Raw genomic sequence first — 22,699 nt, 5'->3', positions numbered from 1 at the left:
TTCTGTTACAAGTTGCAGAACCTGCCATCCAAGTGTACACTGAGTACAGAAACATAGTCAAGAAACCAATCAACATAATTACCTGGAGGGGATGGCGGGCACAGGGCAGAGGGGGCAGGAGGGAAGCAAGACTTTTTCTTGCACAGCTTGATTTTTGAAGCAAATGCGTTGACTATCTCTCCAGAAAACGTAGGACCATTTTTGAAGGTGGAAGCCCAGAATGTTCAGTGCCTGATGGCGCTGCGCTGGCAGAAGGCGGTGGGAGGGGGGTGAGCGGAGCCCCCACCACCTGCCCCGTCCTCACCCAAGGGCACTGGTGGGTCTGCCTTTTGCCCTCTGCCCTGAGACACCACTGGCCCGGCCTGGTCTTTTCTAGCGGGGAAACCACAGCCCGGGGAGCGGGGCTCTGTCTGGGTCTCTCTTTCCATGTGATAGTCAAGAGGAGTCACACGCGCTCCGCCAAAGAAACCAATGCACCCGACCCTTTTGAAAGATTTATTTTTCATTAAAAAATAAAAGTTATCTTAACATGTCCGCATTGCAGCTTCAAGGATGGCAACTCAACGAAGCAGCGAGAGAAAAAACAAGGCTGCTCAGTTCTTCCAAGTCACCTGACAATCTCATCAGGGGCTCCAAGGCACACGTGTCTTCAAACAAACAAACTTTATTCAGAAACAATGGGAATAACTCAGAACTCCCTTCCCCAGACTCTTTCCAGCCCGCCCTCATCAACCACCCCCCTCCACAACAACCAAAAACCGGAAATTCTCTTTTAAAAACTACAGAAATAAGTGCTGAGTCAGCAAGGGACCTGAGCAAGCTGCCCCAGCCCTCCGCATCTTTCTGCTTTGCTGACCGGCTGCCCAGAGGCAGGGAGGGAGCTGAGCCGCCCTCCACCGAGCCATGTGGGGTGCCCACCCAGCGCCACAGCCTTCAGCGGGGGGCAGGCAGTTCCAAGGCACCGTCTCCCTGTATGCAGGGCATCCTGTGGCTAAAGCATCCTTTCAGGAGGAGAGAGGCCTAAGGCAAGCGAGTCTTCTCCAATGCTTGCGATGAAAATGCCACCGAGACCTGTGGGAGGGAGGGATGGAGGCAGGTGGCTCTCTTCTCCCTCCCTTTACCAGGCTTCGGGGAGTTTTGCTCTCCTATCCTCCTGCCTTCTCTCTTTCCCTTTTTCCCAGTCTCCCCTGCCCCTCAAAGAGTTTTCTTTTAGCTTGACGGTGGCGGGGGTTCCGAAGAGGCTACTGGCAACTCCTGCGGCTGGCCTGGCGGCTCAGCCACCTCCAAGGGGACGTGGCAGGCTTGAGGTTCCTGGGTGTCACAGGGCTCCTCCCGTCCCTGTGAGGGCGTGGGGCACTCCTGGCGCTGGGCCTGGCTGTTCATCTTCTCTTCAGCTTCAATCTCTTCGGAGGTGGGGATGGAGTTCTTCTTGGGGCGGCCTTTGGGCTTGGTGGGCGCTTCCTGGCCACCTTTAAGAACCTATATGGGAGACAAATGGTCATTAGACCCAAGAAAGAACTCCTTCCCTCCACTTTACCACTCAAAAGCATCTATGTCGTTCCTTCCCAGCAGTGATGGAGTTTGGCGAGAAGGATCTTCAACCTGTCACCTCCAGGCTACAAAGACATCTTCCTCCTGTACCTGCTCGACGCACTTTTATATCACATACCTTTTGGCATTAAATAAAAGGATCACAAACGCATAAAAAATCCAACTTCAATAATGAGGAAAGAAATGAAAATTAACATGTTAATGTGGTATCAATGAAGTTGACAAGTAAAAAAAAAAAAAAGACAATATTTGTAGCAAGCGGGAAAATAAACACTCACACTCCAGTGTCAACATATGTTGGTACAACCTTTTCAAAGGGAAATCTGAGAGTTCAAATCAATCAAAAGTTTTATAATGTGCACACTCTGACACGAAAATTCTATTTCTAAGAATTTAGCCTAAGAAAGTCACCAAAGACAAAAACTGACCTGCAAAGCTATTCGTGCCTGGCCTGGTGTGACTCAGTGGTTGAGCATCGGTCCATGAACAAAGAGGTCACCAGCAGTTCCCAATCAGGGCACCTGCCTAAGTTTTGGGCTCGATCCTCAGTAGGGGGCCTATTCTCTCTCATCACTGATGTTTCTATCACTATCTCTCCCTCTCCCTTCCTCTCTGAAATATATACACACACACACATACACACACACACACACACTAATAAAAGGGTAATATGCTAATTAGACTGCATCAACCAGCCATCTTCCGGACATCTGATTTCCTTCCAGACAAAGCCACGATGGTAGGGGCCGGGGAGGGCAGTTGGGGGCCATCAGGTTGGCAGGGGAGGGCAGTTGGGGACCATCAGGCCAGCAGGGGAGGGCAGTTGGGGGGCATCAGGCCAGCAGGGTAATTATTAGGCAGCAATCAGGCCGGCAGAGGCAGTTAGGGGTGATCAGGCAGGCAGGCAGGTGTGCGGTTAGGAGCCAGCAGTCCCAGATTGTGAGAGGGATGTCTGACTGCTGGTTTAGACCCCATCCCGCTAAACCAACAGTCAGACATTTTCTGAGGGGTCCTGGATTGGAGAAGGTGTAGGCCAGGCTTAGGACCCCCCCCCCCCCACACACACACACGAATTTCATGCACCGGGCCTCTAATTATATATATATATATATATATATATTTATATATTTATTTATTTATATTAGTTGCTGATTTCCTGGGCAGCTAGTGAGAAGGTCTAGCACAGATAATGAGGAGTGGGGTATATTTTTGCTACTTACACACCTAGCTTACTCTTCCCTTTCCCATTTGAACAAAAGCTCTTTGAAAGTAAATCCTGCATCAATTCCTTGCTTTTTGCACTCCAAGCATCTAACTTCCACCTAACTCTCCATGTAGTCACTAAATATTTGTTGACTTCCTGAAACAGCAGCAGAGTACTCCCAGGTGCTGAATTATAAGAATGAATGTAGTAACTTGATAAACAATAGTCCTTTTTTTTAAAAAAAACAGCTTTATTGAGATATAATTCACATACCATCCATTTCATCCATTTCTGGTGTACAATTTAGTGATTTTTAGTATAGTCACAGAATGTGCAACTATCACCAGAATCCAACTTTAGAACATTTCATCACCCCCAAAAGAAACCCCATCCCCATGAGCAGCCACTCTCCATTTCTGCGCAACTTCTGCCCCCCAACCCTGTTTTCTGCCTCTACAAACGTGCCTATTCTGGACATTTTATATGAATGGCATCATATAATATATCATCCTTTGTGACTGGCTTCTTTCACTTAGCATAATGCTTTCAAGGTTCATCCATGTTATAGCACGTATCAGTATTTCATTCCTTTTTATGGCCAAATGATATCCATTGTATGGATATACCACATTCTGTTTACCCATTCATCAGTTAATGGACACTTGATGGACACTTGAGTTGCTTCCACCTTCTGTCTATTGTGAATAATGCCTTTATGAACATGGATGTGCACATATCTGTTCACGTCCCTGCTTTCACATCTTCTGGGTATGTACTCAGAAGTGAAATAGCTGGCTCACATGGTGACTCCATGTTTAACATTTTGAGGAACTTCCACGCTATCTTCCAAAGCAGCCACACCATGTTATAGTCCAGCCAGCAGCATATGAGGATTCTAGTTCACATCCTCACCAGCACTTGTTATTATGGTGCATTTTTTTTCTATTAAAACCATCCCAGTGGATGTGAAGTGGTATCATTCTGTTTTGATTTGCATTTCCTTGATGATGAATGACGTTGAGCATCTTTTCATGGGCCAGTTGTCTATCTTCTTTGGAGAGATGTCTACTCAAATCCTTTGCCCATTTTTAAATTTGAGTGTATTTTTATTATTGAGTTGTCAGAGTTCTTTATGTATTCTGGACACAGGCCTCTTACCAGGTACAAGATTTGTAAATATCTGTAAGTTGTCTTTTCCCTTTCTTAATGTCCTTCACAGCACAAAATATTTTAATTTTGCTGATGTCCAATTTCTTTTTTTTTCTTTGGTTATTTATGCGTTGGGTGTTATATCTAGGAAGATTTTGCCTCACCCAAGGTCATGAATATTTACTCATACTTTCTTCTAAGAGTTTTATTGTTTTAGCCTCCACATTTAGGTCTATGATTCATCTTGAGTTCATTTCTGTGTGCGGTATGAGGAAAACCATAAGTTCTCAACAAACACCACCTTTTAGCTGGGACTCCGCCCAACCACGGTGCTTTCCACCAAAACACACAGGTTTGAAGGGCGCCTCTAACAAGGCGTGGATGTCGACAGAATCCACTTTTGGGGAGAAGACATCCCTGGTGTTTTTTTCACGTCAGCGTCAGTATCTGATGTTGACTTCAGCGCAGCCTGTTGAAAGCGCCCGCATGTGCCAAGATGGAATTTACATGTTGAAAGCAGCTCCACTCGGCATGAAAGAGGTTACACAGAGCGAAGGTGCCCCATGTAGCAATCCTGTTATAAAAGGGCAAGTCTAAGGGAGCCACTTAATTGGCAAAAAGAAAGTCCGGCCCAGCAATTAGAGAACAACGCCCACGCGGCTTGGATCGACCCACCTGGCTGTTTTCATACACACACACACACACACACACACACTTTAAAACAATCACTCCATTTTCTAAATGGAATAAAACACTCCAGTGCCAGCAATAATTAGGAGATACCTACGCTCTTGGCTGCTTTCCAAACTCGACCTCTGGCCCTGCCTCCCAGCACACCTGACACGCAATTATCTCACCGCCGCCCCACACCAGAAGCTGCACGTTCTCATGCACCCCGTGGCCCTTCCCCCAGGACTCCTACTCCCCAGTTATTCCCGGAGCCTCATTTAGTCTCCTTGGCCCTGAGAGGGCAGACAACCCATTGCACACAAGGGCCCCTGTCTCTGGGAAAAACACCTAACACACCAACCTCCTTGTAGCCAGGCCCAATGACAGACCTCCTCCGAGCTCTAACACCAGATCAAATGACCTCTTGCTAAGGACGTCAGGACAAGGCCTTGCTTCCTGTCCAAGGTGCTTAGGTGGGGGACAGGCAGTTTGACTAGCGAGCCCAAAATGTCAGTGCAGGGAGGGGCCTTCTACCTCCCCCATTATTTAGACAGGAACCTGAGCTGAGCAGGCAGAGGTGGTTCATCACCGTCAGAGAGCAAGCCCAGATTTGAACACAAAACCCCCCGACCATTTGAATCGAACACCATTCCCAGTATGTCACTGTGCATAATGTGCGAGGGATACGGACAATGCGCTGCTGTGGTTTCTGACTTTCCCATGTTTATCTGCAGTTACCCGACCTCCCAGCAGAGCCCAGGCCATAGGCTCACTACCGGGAGAGCTCTGTGCTCTTTTTGCTCGAAGTTTCCCTGCAGCTCTATGGGAAAAGGAGAGCCACGTAACTCACGGCTGGGTCCACAGAGCTGGGAAGCAAGTTCGGATTCTCCAGCATGAGTCTCTTCCCAGGACACGGCTCAGCGGGCTTTCTCCTCTTGGAGGGGGGTGTTTTCCAGGACAACACAAGCCCTGATGCTAAGGAGCTGACAGGTGCAGCTGGTTGGCGTGTGGGGAAGCAGGAACCACAAACACCTGAGGTTGTGCTTAACCAGAGTCCCAGAAGCTGGCTTATCCCTTCTGGCCGCCAAAAGTCTGGATTCTCTGGAGATGTGGATTGCATGGATAGGTAAATAATTTTTAAAAATAATAATAGCCTAGCCAGCGTAGCTCAGTGGTTGAGTGTCAACCTATGACCCAGGAGGTTCAATTTCTGGTCAGGGCACATGCCCGTGTTGTGGGCTCGAACCCCAGTGAGGGGCATGCAGGAGGCAGCCAATCAATGATTCTTTCTCATCATTGATGTTTCTCTCTCTCCCTGCCTCTCTGACATCAATAAAAATATATTTAAAATAATAATAATGTCAATCGAAGAACTTGTATGCATATATGCATAACCCATGGACACTGACAATAGGGTGGTGAAGGCCTGGGGTGCGGGGCGGAGGCAGGCTAGAAGAGGTCAATGGGGAAAAAGGGGGACATGCAACACTTCCAACAATAAAGATTTGAAAAATAATAAAATAAAAAAAATAATAATGAGAAGAGTAGCAGTTAATACTTATTGGTCATGTACTATGCGGCAGGCGCTGTTCGAAGTTTTACAAGGATTAGCTCATCTTTTAAGGAATATATTTAGGCTTTTACTGATGAGGAAACAGGTACACAGAGGTTAAGTAACCTGCACAAGACGACACAGATGGCAACTGGTAGCAATTTCACGGAATTGCTGGTTATCTGGAGACTTTCACTGCAAAAGATGAGGATGCGACCCACCCAACTCTGTGATTGGTCCCAGAGTACAGTTCTGCTTGCGTCGCATTCCAGAGCCAAAAAAGACCACTGATGACGACGCTCTTTCGCCTGTTGCAAAACCCTGTGAGTCCTCCTGGAACGCAAGCCAAACAGAGCCGGAATAGAGTGTCCCATCTCGTGTGCAAGATTGCGTTTACCCAACCCGCTACAGGTTACCAATGCTGACCGGTAAAAACTCGTCAGAGATGCAATCTTGGTTTTGGCAGCACTGCCCTTGGCAGCCGTGCGAATAACTCTGAGAATCAAGTGCTAATCTTTTTCCAGTTCCAATTAGGTTACTAGCCTTGAGACATCTTTATTACCCAATTAAGCTTTTTCTTTCCTTCCCAGTACCTGAAGAGATAGCCTTGAAAGCGTTTCACCAGGAAAATGCATGAAGCAATCAGGAGCCCAACAATGCCTCGCTGTTCTGGGGGAGTCAGAACTCAGACCCGCGACTGAACAATAGCCCTCACGCTTCAGCCCCGGCCGTTCCGAAGTCCTTCGAGTGCCCCCAATACTCCTGTCCCTTTCTTCTGCCTGTGACACTCTTCCCACCTTCACTTGGCACCTTTCTATCCATCCATTAGCACCAACTTAGATGGCGCCTCTTCCATGCCCTCCCCCACTTCTCTATACACCTCTGAATCCTGTAAATCCTTCTGCTGTTGCCCTGATCATTGTGTATAATTGCTAGTTTACAGGTCTGTGTCCCCCTACTTGACTGAATACCTTTTCTAATTTTATTTTTTATTTTTATTTTTTAAATATATTTTATTAATTTTTACAGAGAGAAAGAGAGAGGGATAGAGAGTTAGAAACATTGATGAGAGAGAAACATCGATCAGCTGCCTCCTGCACACTCCCTACTGGGGATGTGCCTGCGACCAAGGTACATGCCCTTGACCGGAATCGAACCTGGGACCCTTGAGTCGGCAGGCCGACGCTCTATCCACTGAGCCAAACCGGCCAGGGCTCTAATTTTATTTTTAAAATTGTTTTTGTTAATTCTCACCTGAGGATATTTTTCCATTGACTTTTTAGAGAGAGTGAAGGGAGGGGGAGAGACAGAGGGAAACATCAATTGTAAGAGAGACACATCAATTGGTTGCCTCCCGCATGCACCCCAACCAGAGCTAGGAAGAGGAAGGTTTTTTCTAGGGGTCCCCTCCCAGAGCACAATTTGAGCCTGCAACCAAGGTACATGCCCTTGACCAGAATCAAACCCGGGACCCTTCAGTACGCAGGCTGGCGCTCTCTCCACTGCGCCAAACCGGCCAGGGCTCTAATTTTATTTTTTAGTGGGTGGGTGCATGTCTTATCTTGGCACCTCTATTGCCTGTGCTCAATGAATGGCTGCTGAAGGTAACTGAAAACTTGGCACTTTTGTTTCCCCAAGGGACCCGGATATGGCTGGCCTGCGGAATGCTCTCCGAGGTTAAGTCTAAGTGCCTTCCATCTTGTTCTATACGGCGCTGATAGCCATCAATAACCAGCTGGTGGAAAAACAAGTGACGTCAGAGGCCAGGGCACACGCGTGGTCCCACGGGCACTGGGCGGTGCTGGCAGAGATGGCAGGCTGTCGGTTCCCTAATCATCTGACTCATGAAAGATTGCTGATAACCAATTTAAACAATGCCTCTGCCACTCCGGGGACACTGATTTCCATGACGATGATTGATGGGGAAGGAGGTGGGCGGTGGAACTTGCACAGAAAGCAGCGAAGGGACTTGCCCAAAATCTGCCAGGGAGGGGCAAGCCTGGGAACAGAGTTTCTAACTCCCAAATCTGATTCGTCCAGAGATACTCCCCCAAAGGTTCCCGCCATCAGTCTCAGGGGTGCCTCAGCATTCTAGAAATTTTAGAGTAACTACCTATTCAACCGAATCCCACTCATCCTTCAATTTCAACTTCTCCCTGCAGCTGTCCCCTATACCTCTCTTCTGAGCTCTTATGAGGTATTACATCTTTAAATCAACAACCAGGACTTCATTAAAATGTCATCCCCAACTGCTTCCTGGACCTTGATTCTCCAACGAGATCATAAATTCCACGAAGGGTTATATTTTATTTCAGTACTTCCTCCAGTGCCTAGCACAAGGCATGGTTCACTAGAGATGCTAATTGCATGTGTGTTGAATCATGCGATCTATGTTTGTACATGCAACTGGCATCTCCACCTCACTTGGAGAGCACTTCGGGAGCCGAAAATCCTTCCACCCACAAGGTCAGGACCCCCCCAAAGGAAATGATGAACTTCGCCCAGGAGTTCCTTTCAGGATATATAATAAATGCTACCTTGTTGGCCTTTTTCTACTTTTTCCATGAATATTCATTTGTGGTTTATTTACTTATTTTTCTCATTGTTAGCAGGCATGGCAAGATTATTCGACAAAAATACAGAATTGAGAAAATGTCTTAATATCTATCACCTATTGAAAAATACCGATTGAAAACTAGGTTGGGGGATGGGTGGGAAATCCTTAGTTATTTGGTAAAGGTGAAAGACTTCATATTCCAATACTTAAAACAACCAGGAACTATGGCTTGTGACCAGATGGGTTAGCAAGTTAGAACATCATCCCGGCAGACCCGGTCCACATGAGAGGAGAAAGGGCCAAGTCAGAGGCCCTGCCGTACCTGGTCTCTGAAGAATGGGGCAGAGTTTCTTCCCACCCTCATCCAGCCCTGCCCCTTTCCTCTGGGCTTTGACCTTGTCCCTTGTGGTTTACAAAACTGGAAATGAAACACTCAACTACTTTGGAAAACTTTGATTTAACATGCCTCTAAAAAGAAGAGGGGTAAACTACTATGAAAATTGAGTTCCTCAAATGCAGATGTTTATTCTTTCTTTTAGTGATATCTACTCTAATAAGTTCTTTTAAAAAACAAAGATGGGCCTGCCCGGCGTAGCTCAGTGGTTGAGTGGTGACCCATGAACCAGGAGGTCACGGTTCGATTCCAATCAGGGCACATGCCCTGGGTTGTGGGCTTGATCCCCAGTGTGGGGCATGCAAGAGGCAGCTGATCAATAATTCTCTCTCATCATTGATGTTTCTATTTCTCTCCCCCTTCTCTGAAATCAATAAAAATATATTTTAAAAACTAAAATAGCCCTAACCGGTTTGGCTCAGCGGATAGAGCATCGGCCTGCGGCCTGAAGGGTCCCAGGTTCGATTCCGGTCAAAGGCATGTACCTTGGTTGTGGGCACATCCCCAGTAGGGGGTGTGCAGGAGGCAGCTAGCTCATCATTGATGTTTCTTGCTCATCAATGTTTCTAACTCTCTGTCCCTCTCCCTTCCTCTCTGTAAAAAATCAATAAAATATATACTTAAAAAAATAAAAATAAATAAAAAACAAAGATGGATGGACTCATTAGCCAGGCACTAGATCAGTATTAGGGAATGGCAGTCATTCTACCACCTGCATCAGAGAAACCTGAGTGCTTGTTAGTGCACATTCCCACCCCGTCCTGTGACAGGGAATCAGAGTCCTGGGAGGGGCCTGGGTTCTGCATTGTCACCTGCTACCCAGGTCACTCCGGTGCCCACTGAAGTTTGAGAATCACTGCATTAGAGGACACACAGCTATGAGAACAGATGTGCCCTAAATGTCATTATAAACAAAGATCCCTGACGTCTATTCTTAGCTGCTGGTGGGAGGCGGAAGGAAGTGCTTTGAAAAGGCTAGCAGGTGGGGTTAAATCTAGCAACTGAGAAGCTTGTGGGCTTTCACTTTCTGTTATTTCTAAGGAAACTAGAAAAGAACATCCCTCTGATCAGGAAATCCAGGTCAGGAGGAATGGCTTATCCTTCTGCTCACACAGCCTGCCTCCCAGCCGGCACCATAAAAGGCCTTCCAATCCCATGAGCCCAAACCACATGGTCCTTCCTGCCTTCTTCCCAGCCCTGCGGGAAGGATTCGTTCTGCCATGACGGGCTCGTGGTTGGACTCCCTCTCTTCTTTCTTACCATTTTCTTCCATTTCATCCTGCGATTCTGATACCAAGTCTTCACCTGCAGTTGAGTGAGTCCCAGAGACTGGGCCAAGTCCAACCTAGAAGGCAAAAGGCACAAAAGAAAGATGAGGAAGAAGAGAAAGGGCGGTAGAGATGGGGTCCTGGCAACTGGTTCCAGGCACTGCTGTCGAATTTCAGACCTTCCCCATGTAAAACCAATTCTTCCTCAAAGAGCTTTGCTTTCCTTCCAAAAATCCAATGTTTGAAACTCTGGGAAGCTAGAGATGGCTGTCCGTGCCCAAGGACTGTCTACATGGGATCTGAAAAGAATTTCTGAGGCTTCATTGCAAAGTCCTTTTCCTGCAAAGCCTGACAGTCTTTACTCTGATTTTATACAAAATGAAGATTCTGACCCAGAATCCAAAGGTAAAGTCGTATTTTTGTAATTGGAATCCCACTCATCATTCCAGATCCAGCTCAAGTCCCACCTCCTGCAGGTGAGCCTCCTGGACACCCCCAGCTCATGCGGCATGTCTCCTCTACACCCTCCCCTGAGCCAGCCACCACCCAGGTGGCTCCAAGTTCCCAGCTGGTCTCTTATTGCTTCACCTCAGTTATTGCTGCCTCCCTCATTCAACTGCAAGAGCAGAGTATGTCCTCTGCTTCTTTCGTAACCACGAAAGTGCCCATCACGTTCTAAATCCAGAACTGTGGCTCAAACGCACTTTCTGAGAGGCTCATTGTAGCTTCCCTAAATTGTCATAATGCCAGATTCCCCCAAAAAACCACACATGAAATCTGCAGCCCCTCCTGCTTCCCATTCTACTGCTAACCGTGGTTCTGCATTTCTTCATAGCCTTCCGAAAAGTCTTGAATGTCCAAACCATTCCTGTGAAACGTGCAGTTGGAGCAACTTCCAGCAACACAGCAACTGTTGCCTGGGTACCACAGCGCCCAGGCTGTGCGCTAAGCCCCTGACATGTGCTATCTTACTTATTCCTTTCATAACACTGTGAAACAGGTATAATCATTCCCATTTTACAGGCAGAGATCTGAGGCTCAAAGAGATCGGAATCTCTTTGAAACCATGGCCAAACCCTGACAGCTGCCTGTTTTTGTGAATAAAGTTTTATTGGAACACAGACACGCTCGTTCGTTCATATATCGTCTATGGATGCTCTCATGCTCCGACCTCTGAGTTGAGTAATTGTGAAAGAGACCACAGGCCCATAAAGCCTAAAATATTTACTCCCTGGCCTGTACAGAAAAAATCTGCTGACCGCTGGTAGATGATCCTACAGTAAGAGGTGGAGCCAGGATTCAAATTTATTTACCTCTGACTTGTACGCCTCCTCCTGTATTGGGGCTCACCTTCACCACGTTTTCATTCAAGTTAGATCTGTCTCGGGGAAGCTCTGTTTTGTTTTGTTTTGTTTTGTTAATCCTGACCAGAGGGTATTTCTCCCCACTGATTTTTAGAGAATGGAAGGGAGTGGGGGAGATAGAGAGAGAAAGAAACATCAATGTGAGAAACACACCGACTGGTTGCCTCCTGCACACGCCCTGACCTGGGATCAGGGATTGAGCCTGCAACCAAGGCATGTGCCCTTGACCGGAATGGAACCTGAGACCCTTCAGTCTGCAGGCCAATGCTCCAACCACTGAGCAAACCGGCCAGGGCCGAAGGGAAGCTCTTGCTCAGCTTCGGTGAGGAAAGTGCAGGGGCGCTCCCTCGCCAGGAGGCGCAGACAGCGGAGGGGAGCCTATGAATGAGGCTGCCCTCCTCAGTCCTGGAGCCGGCAGCTGTGGACCCCTGCTGCTGAGGACCCCAGGTCTAGCTGGGCGACAACGGGAAAAACCACCTCGGGAGCCCACTTCGCTGCCCTGTGGGTCCAGGCCTGGGCGGTGAGCCAGTGTGGGCCTCTAAGACGGCACCCTGGGCCGAGCACCCTTGAGGCAGTGTACGCAGGGCCCACCGCTGTTGGAGACTGGGTTTCTGAGGAGTGCGATTTGTGGAGCTGAGATCTGTTATCTCACACAGGCCCGCACGGCCACCAGCCTGAGCCAGGGGGCGTCTCAGGTGTTAGTTCTCAGCTGCACCTTCCTCTGCCTGAGGGGTAACGAGCAACATCTCACCCTCAGGAAGAGCAGTAGGTGCAGGCAAGGAAGGTTCCAGGTGCGGCTGCCCAGCCCCCTGCTTTGACCAGAGTTGCACAATTCAAATCAATAATAGCCTGGCTGGTGAGCTCAGTGGTTAGAGCGTCAGCTTGTGCATCAAAGGGCATGTACCTGGGTTGCTGGTCTGATCCCTGGGATGTGTCTCTCTCACATTGATATCTCTCTCTTTCTCTCCCTCCCTCCCTGCCAGACCTCCCTTCCTCCCACCTTCTCTCCCTCCCTTAATCCTCTCTGAAAATCACTGGGAAAGATATCCTCAGGTGAGAATTAACAAAAAAATAAAAAATAAATGAAATAAATAAGTAAATATCCAACAATAAAAGCAGTCTTCCTTCAAAGGACTTCAGACCCTGTCCTAAATCCGCCTTCACAAATATCTGGTCGTCCCGGTAAAAGGGCTACTGGAAGCTGACAGTTTTATGAAAAGCAATTTACAGACTGAAGTTAATCAACTCCCATCGGGGGCAACCCCAGGCCTTCTGGCCTTCCTGGAGACGAGTCCTCCCGGGCTCCCACTGTGTCTCCGGAGCCGGTTGACCGGAGGCCATCAGGTGCCTTCGTCAGTGGAAGATTCAGTTCACAGCCCCGCCACCGCGTTAGCAAACGGGTTAGCTCACTTGGGAAAAATGCACCCTTGGCTCACTCTGGCTAGAGAAACACTTCACTGTCATCAGCTTTCTCTCATTACCTGCCACCGTTACAAATTCTCACTTCCCTGCATATTCGCTTAAATGGGGTCACCTAGGAAACCGGAGAAACAAACAATGAGGACGAGGGAGAGAGCTGTGGGAGGAGGCAGTGCTCATGGCCCTGGTCACGTACAGAGGTGAGGGACGTCTGAGAGGGCAGGTTAAGGCGGCAGCTTCGATGCCAGCCAGGCCGTGTCCTCCTCCCCAGGCACGTTCATCAGTCCTGTGCAGGTCACCTGAGAGGCGCCTGGGCAGGTAGCAGGAAGCCCCAGGAGCTTGACTGGAAACTACCATTTCTGCTTAAAAATCCTCTGACTTCTAGCAGGTAAGCCGAAAATGTCACCTGTGCACGTTGAAGGCCTTTCAATATACCAGCCCGCAGTTCATGAAAAATGGTGCCCACTCCACCTGGTTGCTTCAGGTACGTGAGGCTCTTCATTACATGCTGGGCATGAACGCTGCCCGTTGGTACCTAGTGGTCCCATCTATTGATCCCCAACACACAGACCCGTCTCCACTGTCCATCCCACGCTCATGTCCAACCAGAACTCACTCTTTGTCTGCAAAACCCACTCTGTCCTCAGCCTTCCTACTTCTGGTCATGGGGCCCCTGTCTCCCCGGTGGCCCCCATCCAGGAACCCCGGAATTCTCAGCCCTGTTTCTCTTCCTCGTGGCAAGGTCTATTCTGTCCCTTCTGCCTTCAAAATGGTTCTCCAACCTCTCCTCTCCTCTCTGTTCCCAGTGTGACCACCTTCACTCAGGTCTTCAGTGACTGTCCCTGGACTCCCTGGTATTCCTGCCCCAGGTCTTCCCTCTCTAATCAGTCACGTATGGTGGCACCGACGCGAGGATTTGAAAAGGCAAATCTGGCCATGTCACTTCCAGCTCTTAATGGCTGCTGATGGACGGCCTAAACAGCAAAGTGCACGTCCTTTGGCTAGGCATACGAGGTCCTTCTCACTTCTGCAGCCTCATCCCCCACCACACCCCCATTCACCCCTTAAGCTGGAGATGTCCTGGCCACGTGCAGCTCCCTCAATGTGCCCAGTGAGCATGCTTCTCTCCCTCCTGCAGTGAAAGCTCTTCTTCAACGTTGCCTCCTCTGAGAAGCCTTCCCTAACCCCGCTGACACACTCAGCGACATCTCTGTGCTCCTCCTGCCCTTGGTCACACACATCCTGGCGCCAGCGTCCCGCCCACTGGGTTGTAGTATAGCAGTCACTTCCCCTGGAGATCTCCTCAAGAGCAGGACTCTTGGCCACTACTTCCTGGGCCCATAATCCCTTCCACAGTGCCCGGCACAGGGGACCCTCAGCACACAGCTAGCGGGTGCTCCCCTAATTGAATCAGTCAACAGATTCTCTCTTAGTCAGAGATGTGCATTTAAATGTTTCTCCAACAGCTACTAAAGAGCTTAAGAGAGGCACTGGCGTCTCCTTCCTTTTCTCCTGGGAAACACTCCCAATAAAAACAAGCTCCGCCATCTCCAGAGTGAGTTTGAGGGACAAGGCAAGACACACACTCTTGGGTATTTTGCGGTGAAGGTGCTAAGTTAAAGCACGGGGCTGAGGCTAAAGCCTCTGAGTAAAGCAGGCGTCACAGCCCCCTCATCTGGATCTCAGGTTTAAAGAAAGGGATCGGATCCAGGTCCTTTTAGTGCCTCTGACGTGATACCCATCCTACGCACCAGGACATCTGACAGCTCCTCGTCCCAATCAATCCAGCCTGTCCACCAGGAGCTGGACTGTGAGAAGGCTGAGAGCATGGATCCCAGCTCCCCCTCTAGTCCCACTGCATCTGGTCCCGGACTGCACAAACCAAGCCTGCTCCCCAGCCAAGAGTCTGGGCGACCGTCTACTAAACTTCACCTTCCTGTTGACACTGGAGTCGTTACGTTAAAATAGGGAGAGACAGTGAGGAGTACAAGTTCGGCAACAGGCAGGTTCCTATGGGTTGGCTGCTGTCCAACCGAGGCTGAGAAGATGTGGGCCAAGGACCAGACCCTGCCACAGTGTCCTGCCTGTCACAGTCCCTGTGCCTGGGTGTGCCAGGGCGTGAGCAAAAGGGGTCTCCCTCCTCAAGGCCCTTAACTGCGGACAGCCGGCCTCTCCCCGCGTCCTCACCTGTCTGGGGTGGACAAGTACTTCTGCTTCTGGAATTTCTTCTCCAGGCCCATGAGCTGCAGCTCCGTGAAGATGGTGCGGCTCCGGCGGGGTTTCTTCTGCCGCGGGGTGAGCTGCTCCGTCTCGGACTCGCTGCTGCCCAGCGCCTCGCCGCCCGGGGCCTCGGCAGGGGCCGCCTCGGCAGCAGCGGGGTGGCGGGACAGCGTCTGGGCGATTCCCGGGGTGGCGGGGACCAGGTGAGAGATGACGGTGGGCTGTCGGGTGATCACGGAGAGGAGAGGGTATGCCCGGAGGGAAGCGGGGCCTGGAAGACAAGCAGGGAGGCAGGTCACCCAGGGAGCCAGGGAGGGAGGAGGCCAGGCCCCTTGGAGGACCACTTGCTGAGACCCTGCCTGGCGGGGCCTCCAGATGGGAAGGAGGGAGGAGAAGCAGCAGCAACTCAAGGCCTGTAATGGCTGGGTGGGCAGCAAGCGTGCAGAGGAGCTCAGCCTGGTGAGGGAGAACATTCGAGTCCCCCACAGCCAGAAGCACCTGGGGTTTTAAGTGACTCTCCCCCACCCCCCTCTCTTTTGAACCCCTAACTTATGGTTTCAGAGACATGGGCCAGCAGGACTGGGCAGGTGAAAAAGGAGTCAGAAAATGCTAGAACCACGCACCCGAGAAAGCCAACCTAGATCCGTAATAGACAAACTTCCTCGAGCCCCCCTGTGGTTTTTATAAAAGTCCACGGTCGTAATTCTGAAGGCTTCCCGAGAAGCCTGTATACCCGGAATCATAACATTTTTCAGACCTGGAAGGATGCTTCACGGTTATTTAAGGCAACTGCCTCATTTCAGAGGCAAGGAAACAGTCCCATACAGGCCGAGCGACCGGCCTAAGATCGCAGAGCTCGGAACGTGCGATTCAGGGGTCAAACCAAGTTCTTCTGGCTTTGAAGTCCAGTGCGGTTATCACCACATCTTGAGTCACATGGATACCTCCTTTAGAAGGGGGCAGGGCGGGGGGGGCGGCAAAGTGATTTTAATTCACATGAAAACTCAGACACCTTATCACCAGCTGCCTATAGCACTGTGTTAAGGCGGATTCTGAGGCTGGGTCAGAGCTGGCTGAGGGGAGCGCTGAGGTTGAGGTTGATGAGTGCTGTCTGCCCCGGACACGCAGGGGGCGGATGGTATGGTGGCAGACACACTAGTTACGCGACATTCCCGCTTTAGGAATGTCAAGGTGAGAGCCCTTTTCTGCCCAAGAATAGGTTATGTCTTTAAAGTTCAAGTAACCATGCTCTTCCTCTTCATGATTCAATCCTATCGGGTTTTATATCTTTTAAGTGTAAATCATTTTATTTCTCCGGGCCTCAGTTTTGTCATTCAGATGGTGAGTAAAAGTAGATCATTCCAGAGTGCTTCAAACTCTAACACTCTGATGCCACAAAAGTGTCTGTCATCCACACCCGTCTTGAAGACTCAAGGGCGGCCCCTGGGACTCAGTCCAGCCCTGGCGGCTCTCAGGAGGGCAAGGCAGGCACCTGAGCCCACAGCCCTCACGCCGGTTCTGGGCTCAAACCCACGAACATCACGAAGCATCAGGTGCTACTTAGGTCCTCTCTCTCCTCCGGGCTGGCGTTTCCCTCCTTACTCATCCCTCTGCTTCTGTTTTGGACCCGGCCATTGTTATCAAAACAGACGACTTCTCCTGTTCTTTGACTCTCCTTGTAGTCAAACCGCAGCGTTGCTACATAACAAAGCCCCAAGGGCCACGACTCCCAGGAACTCTCCCGCCAACACGAACACTGAGATGTTGGGTGGTCGATGCTTTTTTCAGAAGGAAAAAGGCACCTGGGAATATTTTGTAGCAGAAAAGGAGGCCACCTGGCCAACGTGTGTGATGCAATGCTACTCCTCGAAAAAAGATCCTGACGTTTTCTTAGACAGGCAGGAGATGTGTCTCATCTCCAATAATCGCTTTGCTCCTTTCATTCTGCCAATTCTTCCAAAGAAACCGCCTTTCTTTACTAAGCAGGCTAATGTAATCTGGAAACCCAAGAGTTTATCAATATAGGAAGTGGCTAGTTACCTACTTTTAAGGGAGGCTTTTAATCGTCAGAGTTTCAGCTTTCTCTTTTGTAAGAAAGTTAATTTTTTTTTTTTTTGCCTCACATTAAAAAATATTTCGGAAGTGTGGTAATATTTAGTGTTGACAAGGATATGGGGAAATGGGCACTCATATATTGTTGGTGAGTGTGTAAAACAGTATAATTTTTGAGAAGGACAAATTAAGCTGTATCTATCAAAATGTGGGCCAGGCTATTTCATCATTTGAGACCTATGTGCTATGGGCACAAAGATCTATGTACAAGCATATTCACTGCAGCCTTGTTTATAATCGTGAAAAGGGGGAAGTGACCCATATACTAGTATCTATCAATAGGAAAACAGTTAAATAAGTCGTGGTACATCTATAGTATGGACTACCATGTAATTGTTAAAAAGAACTATATGTCTACACGGATGGGTAAACTACCTATAAACTGCCATTAGAAAATTTCAGAAGTGTATTATGGAGAGAAAATGAAGGAATAGAACAATTTGCATTATCATAAAAAAGTGTGTGTCTACATTTGTAAATGCATTTTTTAGAGAAGCCCAGGGAGTTAGTCCCCAGACTATTCACAGTGATCACCTCTGGAGAAGTGGGTGGGAAACAGGGTGAAAGGGAATCTACACGCATTCATCCAGTCCTGTATTCAACCTTGCCGTCAGTGTTTATGGAGCATCTACTGTGGGCCACAGCCTGGGCTAAGGCTGGGGAGATAGCAGTGAATACTGTAATGTCCCACCTTCATGGTACTTTACATTTCAGTCTGGGAAGTAGATAGTAAAGAAATAAATGCATAATGCCAGGTGGTGGTGAATTCTATGAGGACAACGATAGTGGACTGTGAAGATCGGGTAGGTGTTTTAGAAGGGGAGGGGAAGGCCTCCTGGGAAAGGTGACATTGCGGCAGGTAAGTGACTGAGTGGAGAGGAGAGCCCCGAGGAAATACGGGGAGCCCTCAAGTGGGAATGAAAATGTGATTAGAATTACACTAACCTTAGTGATTAATTCAGGGAAAGACAATTCTTTTGATGCTCCTGTCCTCTGGTAGGTTGAAAGTAATTGCTGTTATTTTAAAACTAGAGGCCCGGTGCATGAAATTCGTGCACAGAGGTGAGGGGCAGGGAGCCTGCCCAGCCTGCACCCTCTCGCAATCTGGGACCGCTGGCTCCTAACCACTCGCCTGCCTGCCTGATCGCCCCTAACCACTCTGCCTGTCTGCCTGATGCCCCTAACTGCTCACCTGCCTGCCTGATCGCCTCTAACCACTCTGCCTGCCTGCCTGATTGCCCCTAACTACTCACCTGCCTGCCTGATCGCCCCTAACCACCTCTGCCTCAGGCCTCGCTGCCGCAGCTTCGTCAGGAAGGACATCCGGAATGATGTCCGAAGGTCGTTCAGCTGCCCGGTCTAATTAGCATACTATGCTTTTATTATTATAGATAGCTTGGGCCATAAAGCTTAGGCTTAAACTTAATGAAAACCTTCATTTTAAAAAAAGGAGAAACAAAACAAAACAACTTCTGATGAATGATAGTGATTTAAGGCAACAGCCTTCACCGAAGTCTATAGTTTCAGGGCTCTTGACCCAACGATCTGCTGCAAATTGTGACAAAGCCGCACTGTCTCCCACCAGCTAGCTAGAGCACCTTCTGATGCCGGGGGCACACACCCACAAGGCCACGTGAAGCCAGTCAATGTTTGGGGGCGTCAGGAGGACCACCGCTCACCGCTGTCCATACGTCTAGTAACTGCGGAGAGGCACTGTGTGAGTGCGGGGGGTGGTGCCTGTCTCCAGGGTTCAGAAGGAACAAGCAAGGCCGGAACAGGAGTCAGGGTGGGCATGTGTGTCTGCAACGCACTGAGTCTCCCTAAAGGCAAACCAATGGGGCGCAGAAAAGTGAGACGAAACAGACGCTAGCCAGCTGCTTGCTGCCTTTTTCTGTTTTCAGACACGACCTGATTTCCAACACAACAGCACTGGCCCCGGAGCTTCAACTCCACAAAGCACGTGCACACCCCCATCTCCTATTCGCACAAACGCGCTGTGAGATAGTCCAGCCACGTATTGATATGTTGGCTACAAATCAAATTCAGGTTTTAAAAATAGGAGCAAATGTATCCATTAGTGCATGCACGCGGGGGTCCTCTGGTTTCTGAGAGGGCAGATCATGTGCAACACTATGTATGAAGTTTGTCTTTCTCTTTTCCCGAGAATTCGCACTATGTGGCCATGTTGACTGAAGACAGCTGCCGGCCGCCCTTGGACCCTGTGCATTCGCTTGTGGAAATGCAGGCACATGATCTGCCCCGGGGAGGGAGTAAGGGCTGTGCTAAACCGAAGACATTGTTTAAGCAAACATCTTTGGGGCGGACAGAAGGCGTGCAAACGTGACGGCAAGGAATGCATTCCCTGATCGTTCTTTTCTCCACCAACGCCCCTCACCAGTGTTTTGCTTGTAGGATGGCTCTCGCATGACCGTGTGTATCCTGTACCTAGAAATAGTTCCCTGCCAAATGTTTGGCCGCTTTGGGAGTCTGTTTTGGATCAGAAAAACCAGAGTACATGAGTGGTAGGCTGATGCCCAGGGGCGTGCGAGGGACTTAAAACAGCTCAGAAGCATATAAAGAAGTCTCATAGCTTTCAACCCCAAATTGTAGAGACAGACTTCGTAATGGTTCCTAGGTACACACAAACATAGGTATGTTCCGAATATAGTAATATGTATGCTGATCTATTGACACACATCGTTACAAGGCGTTTATTTTGTAAAATATAAATAATCACTTTGTTGTTGTTGGGTTTTTTTTTTTTAATGCAGAGCTAATAATCCCCAAACCATATGATGACTAGTCCAGTGACTTAAAATGTTAAGATACAGTTAAGCTCACAAAGAAATGAAGTTGGGGCCCTAGCGGGTGTGTGGCTCGGTTGGTTGGGGGTCATTCCATGCACTGAAAGGTTGCTGGTTCGATTCCCAGGCAGGGCACAGGTAGGACCTTGGGTAGGCTACACAGTGCGTTTTCCATCGCACCGATTCTGAAACGGTGAGCTCATGGATGGGAACTCGCTCAGGCCACGCACAGGCAGGTCTCCTCGCTGAGCCCTTCCCCGCAGGGCCCCGTCCACTCCTGCCACAGCTGCGTCTCCACGTCGCAGAGAATCCTCAGAGTAGCTGCTGCTCCTACACATCCCACGTGTGCTTCTCCTCCATCCCTCCACCATACCAGTGCCCAATGGACTCTCCACACCCACATTTCCGGTTGGCACAGGGAGGGCCACAGGTCTGAGGGGAGAAGACTCTCCGAGCTGCCTGCCTGTCTGATTCATGGGGCAGGAACATGTGATCCATATGTCTGCAGACAGCCTCAGACAGACACACACAAAGACACGGGTGCAGATGGAGAGGGACTTGGAGGAACAACGGGGTAGCTCTGGCTGCTTCCTGGGAATAGTCACAAAACCACCGCACCCCAGTATTTCCATGGGCTCCCACCCCTGCACACTGGCTGGGAATTTTGAGTAGTGGAAAGAATAGGGCCTCTCCCAGTGACTTGTGGGGTGACCGTAAGCAGGTTACTAAGACTTGCTTAGTTTCAATTCCTTCTTCTAAGAGCAGGGCTAATAATTGCAGGTAATTGTGAGGATTAAATGCGTCAACGTACGTCAAGTGCCCGTTGGGCATGTAATTGCTCTTCGTTCTCTTTCCTCCTCTCACCTTTGTTGCCTGGCATTCTGTGAGTGTGTCAAATTAAAGTGGATCAATTGTCTTTATCAAGAGAGCAGACTCACCACCGGCCGGTGTGGCTCAGTGGTTGAGCACTGACCTATGAATCAGGAGGCCCCGGTTAGATTCCCGGTCGGGGCACGTGCCTGGGTTGTGGACTCCATCCCCAGTAGGAGGTGGGCAGGAGGCAGCTGATCACTGATTCTCTCTCATCATTGATGTTCTCTCTTTCTCTCTTCCTCTCTGAAATCAATTAAAAAAATATATATTTAAAAAAGAAAGCAGACCCACCTCTGAACTATGCATATGTATTTTCTTACCTGCTGTGCATTCGTGTGCCAAGCAAGATCCAGAAACACCAGAATCTGCCAGTTTTTCTTTGCCAGAGAGGTCTTCAAATGCCCTTACAGCTATGTATTGAGACTGACCAGTAACAGGAGAGCTAAGGGAAATCAGCAGAAGGGCCAACCTGGCCAGAGGCCCCCGCAGAACTATCAGGGCTCCAGAAAGAACTGTTTTGGTTTTGCAGCCCTGTCTCACAAATTCACAGAGCAGATGATGAGTCCTGAGGCAGAGCCCTTCCCCAGGCATCGGCAACAAAGGATGAAGCTGGTGGGACACAAGACCGACCCAAGTTAAGTTTTTTAAATTGCAAGGAAAACAGATATTTGGGGTGGGGGGTGGTTAACATTCATTTGCCCTGCCTTATGCTGAAAGTAGACTAGAGAAAGGCTGGGCTGTGGGTAAGTGGCAACCGGACATGAACCTCCAGTCACTGTTGGTCTGGGTGGATAATCTGTAAGCATGGAAAGAAGGGACAGAAGAGGAAAGGTTCTGAGTGGGCTATGAACTCTGCGATACACTTCAGTTTCTAGCCCAGCAAGAGTTAACGAAATAGAAGCAGTCTGTATAGGTCCGTGGTCGGCAAACGGTGGCTCGCGAGCCACATGCGGCTCTTTGGCCCCTTGAGTGTGGCTCTTCCACAAAATACCACGGCCTGGGCAAGTCTATTTTGAAGAAGCGGCGTTAGAAGAAGTTTAAGTTTAAAAAATTTGGCTCTCAAAAGAAATTTCAATCGTTGTACTGTTGATATTTGGCTCTGTTGACTAATGAGTTTGCCGACCACTGGTGTAGGTTATGGCTTAGTATGACTGAAGAAAAGAGGAAAATGCTTTAAGAGGCCAACTCAAAGGCTTACAAAAATGCCTTAGCCATTAACTACCTCATCAAAGGCGGGGGGGGGAGGGGGGGGCGGACATTTGATGAATTAAGTACAAATGACTTGGAAACATCTGGAATAAAGTTATTCCAAAATCCACGAGGCTGCCATAATGTAGACTCTGGAATGAGCATCTAGTTAAATAAAAATCTTAAGAGGGTTCACCGAGGTTGAAAGAGAAAGAGATGCAGTGGGGAGATAACATTTGGGGGACCTGGAAAAATGGAACCGGTTTGCAAAATCAGCAGAGGACATCGGAGCAACCTGGGAGGACCATTGCATCATCACGGGATCTTTTCAGAGTCTTTGCCACAGGACAAGCTCAGTCTTCTCACATTCAACCC

The 22,699-nt window shown here is 49.1% G+C and overlaps 1 protein-coding gene across 1 annotated transcript in view; it reads right to left on the bottom strand.

The window, feature by feature from the left end:
* Window positions 1-480: 480 nt before the first annotated feature.
* The window catches only part of BARX2 (BARX homeobox 2), a 59,016-nt gene continuing 36,797 nt past the window's right edge, over window positions 481-22,699 (bottom strand). The window contains exons 2-4 of the mRNA XM_008142544.3: window positions 15,315-15,618; window positions 10,337-10,421; window positions 481-1,479 (exon numbers count right to left, since the gene is read on the bottom strand). Coding sequence (XP_008140766.1) covers window positions 1,210-1,479; window positions 10,337-10,421; window positions 15,315-15,618 — 659 coding nt within the window. The 3' untranslated portion in view covers window positions 481-1,209. The remainder of the gene's footprint in view (window positions 1,480-10,336; window positions 10,422-15,314; window positions 15,619-22,699) is intronic.

This window comes from Eptesicus fuscus, chromosome 23, assembly GCF_027574615.1.
Source record: "Eptesicus fuscus isolate TK198812 chromosome 23, DD_ASM_mEF_20220401, whole genome shotgun sequence".
Lineage (NCBI taxonomy): Eukaryota > Metazoa > Chordata > Mammalia > Chiroptera > Vespertilionidae > Eptesicus > Eptesicus fuscus.
Note: the sequence above shows the minus strand (reverse complement) of the source record. Positions and strands in the feature narration are given on the sequence as shown.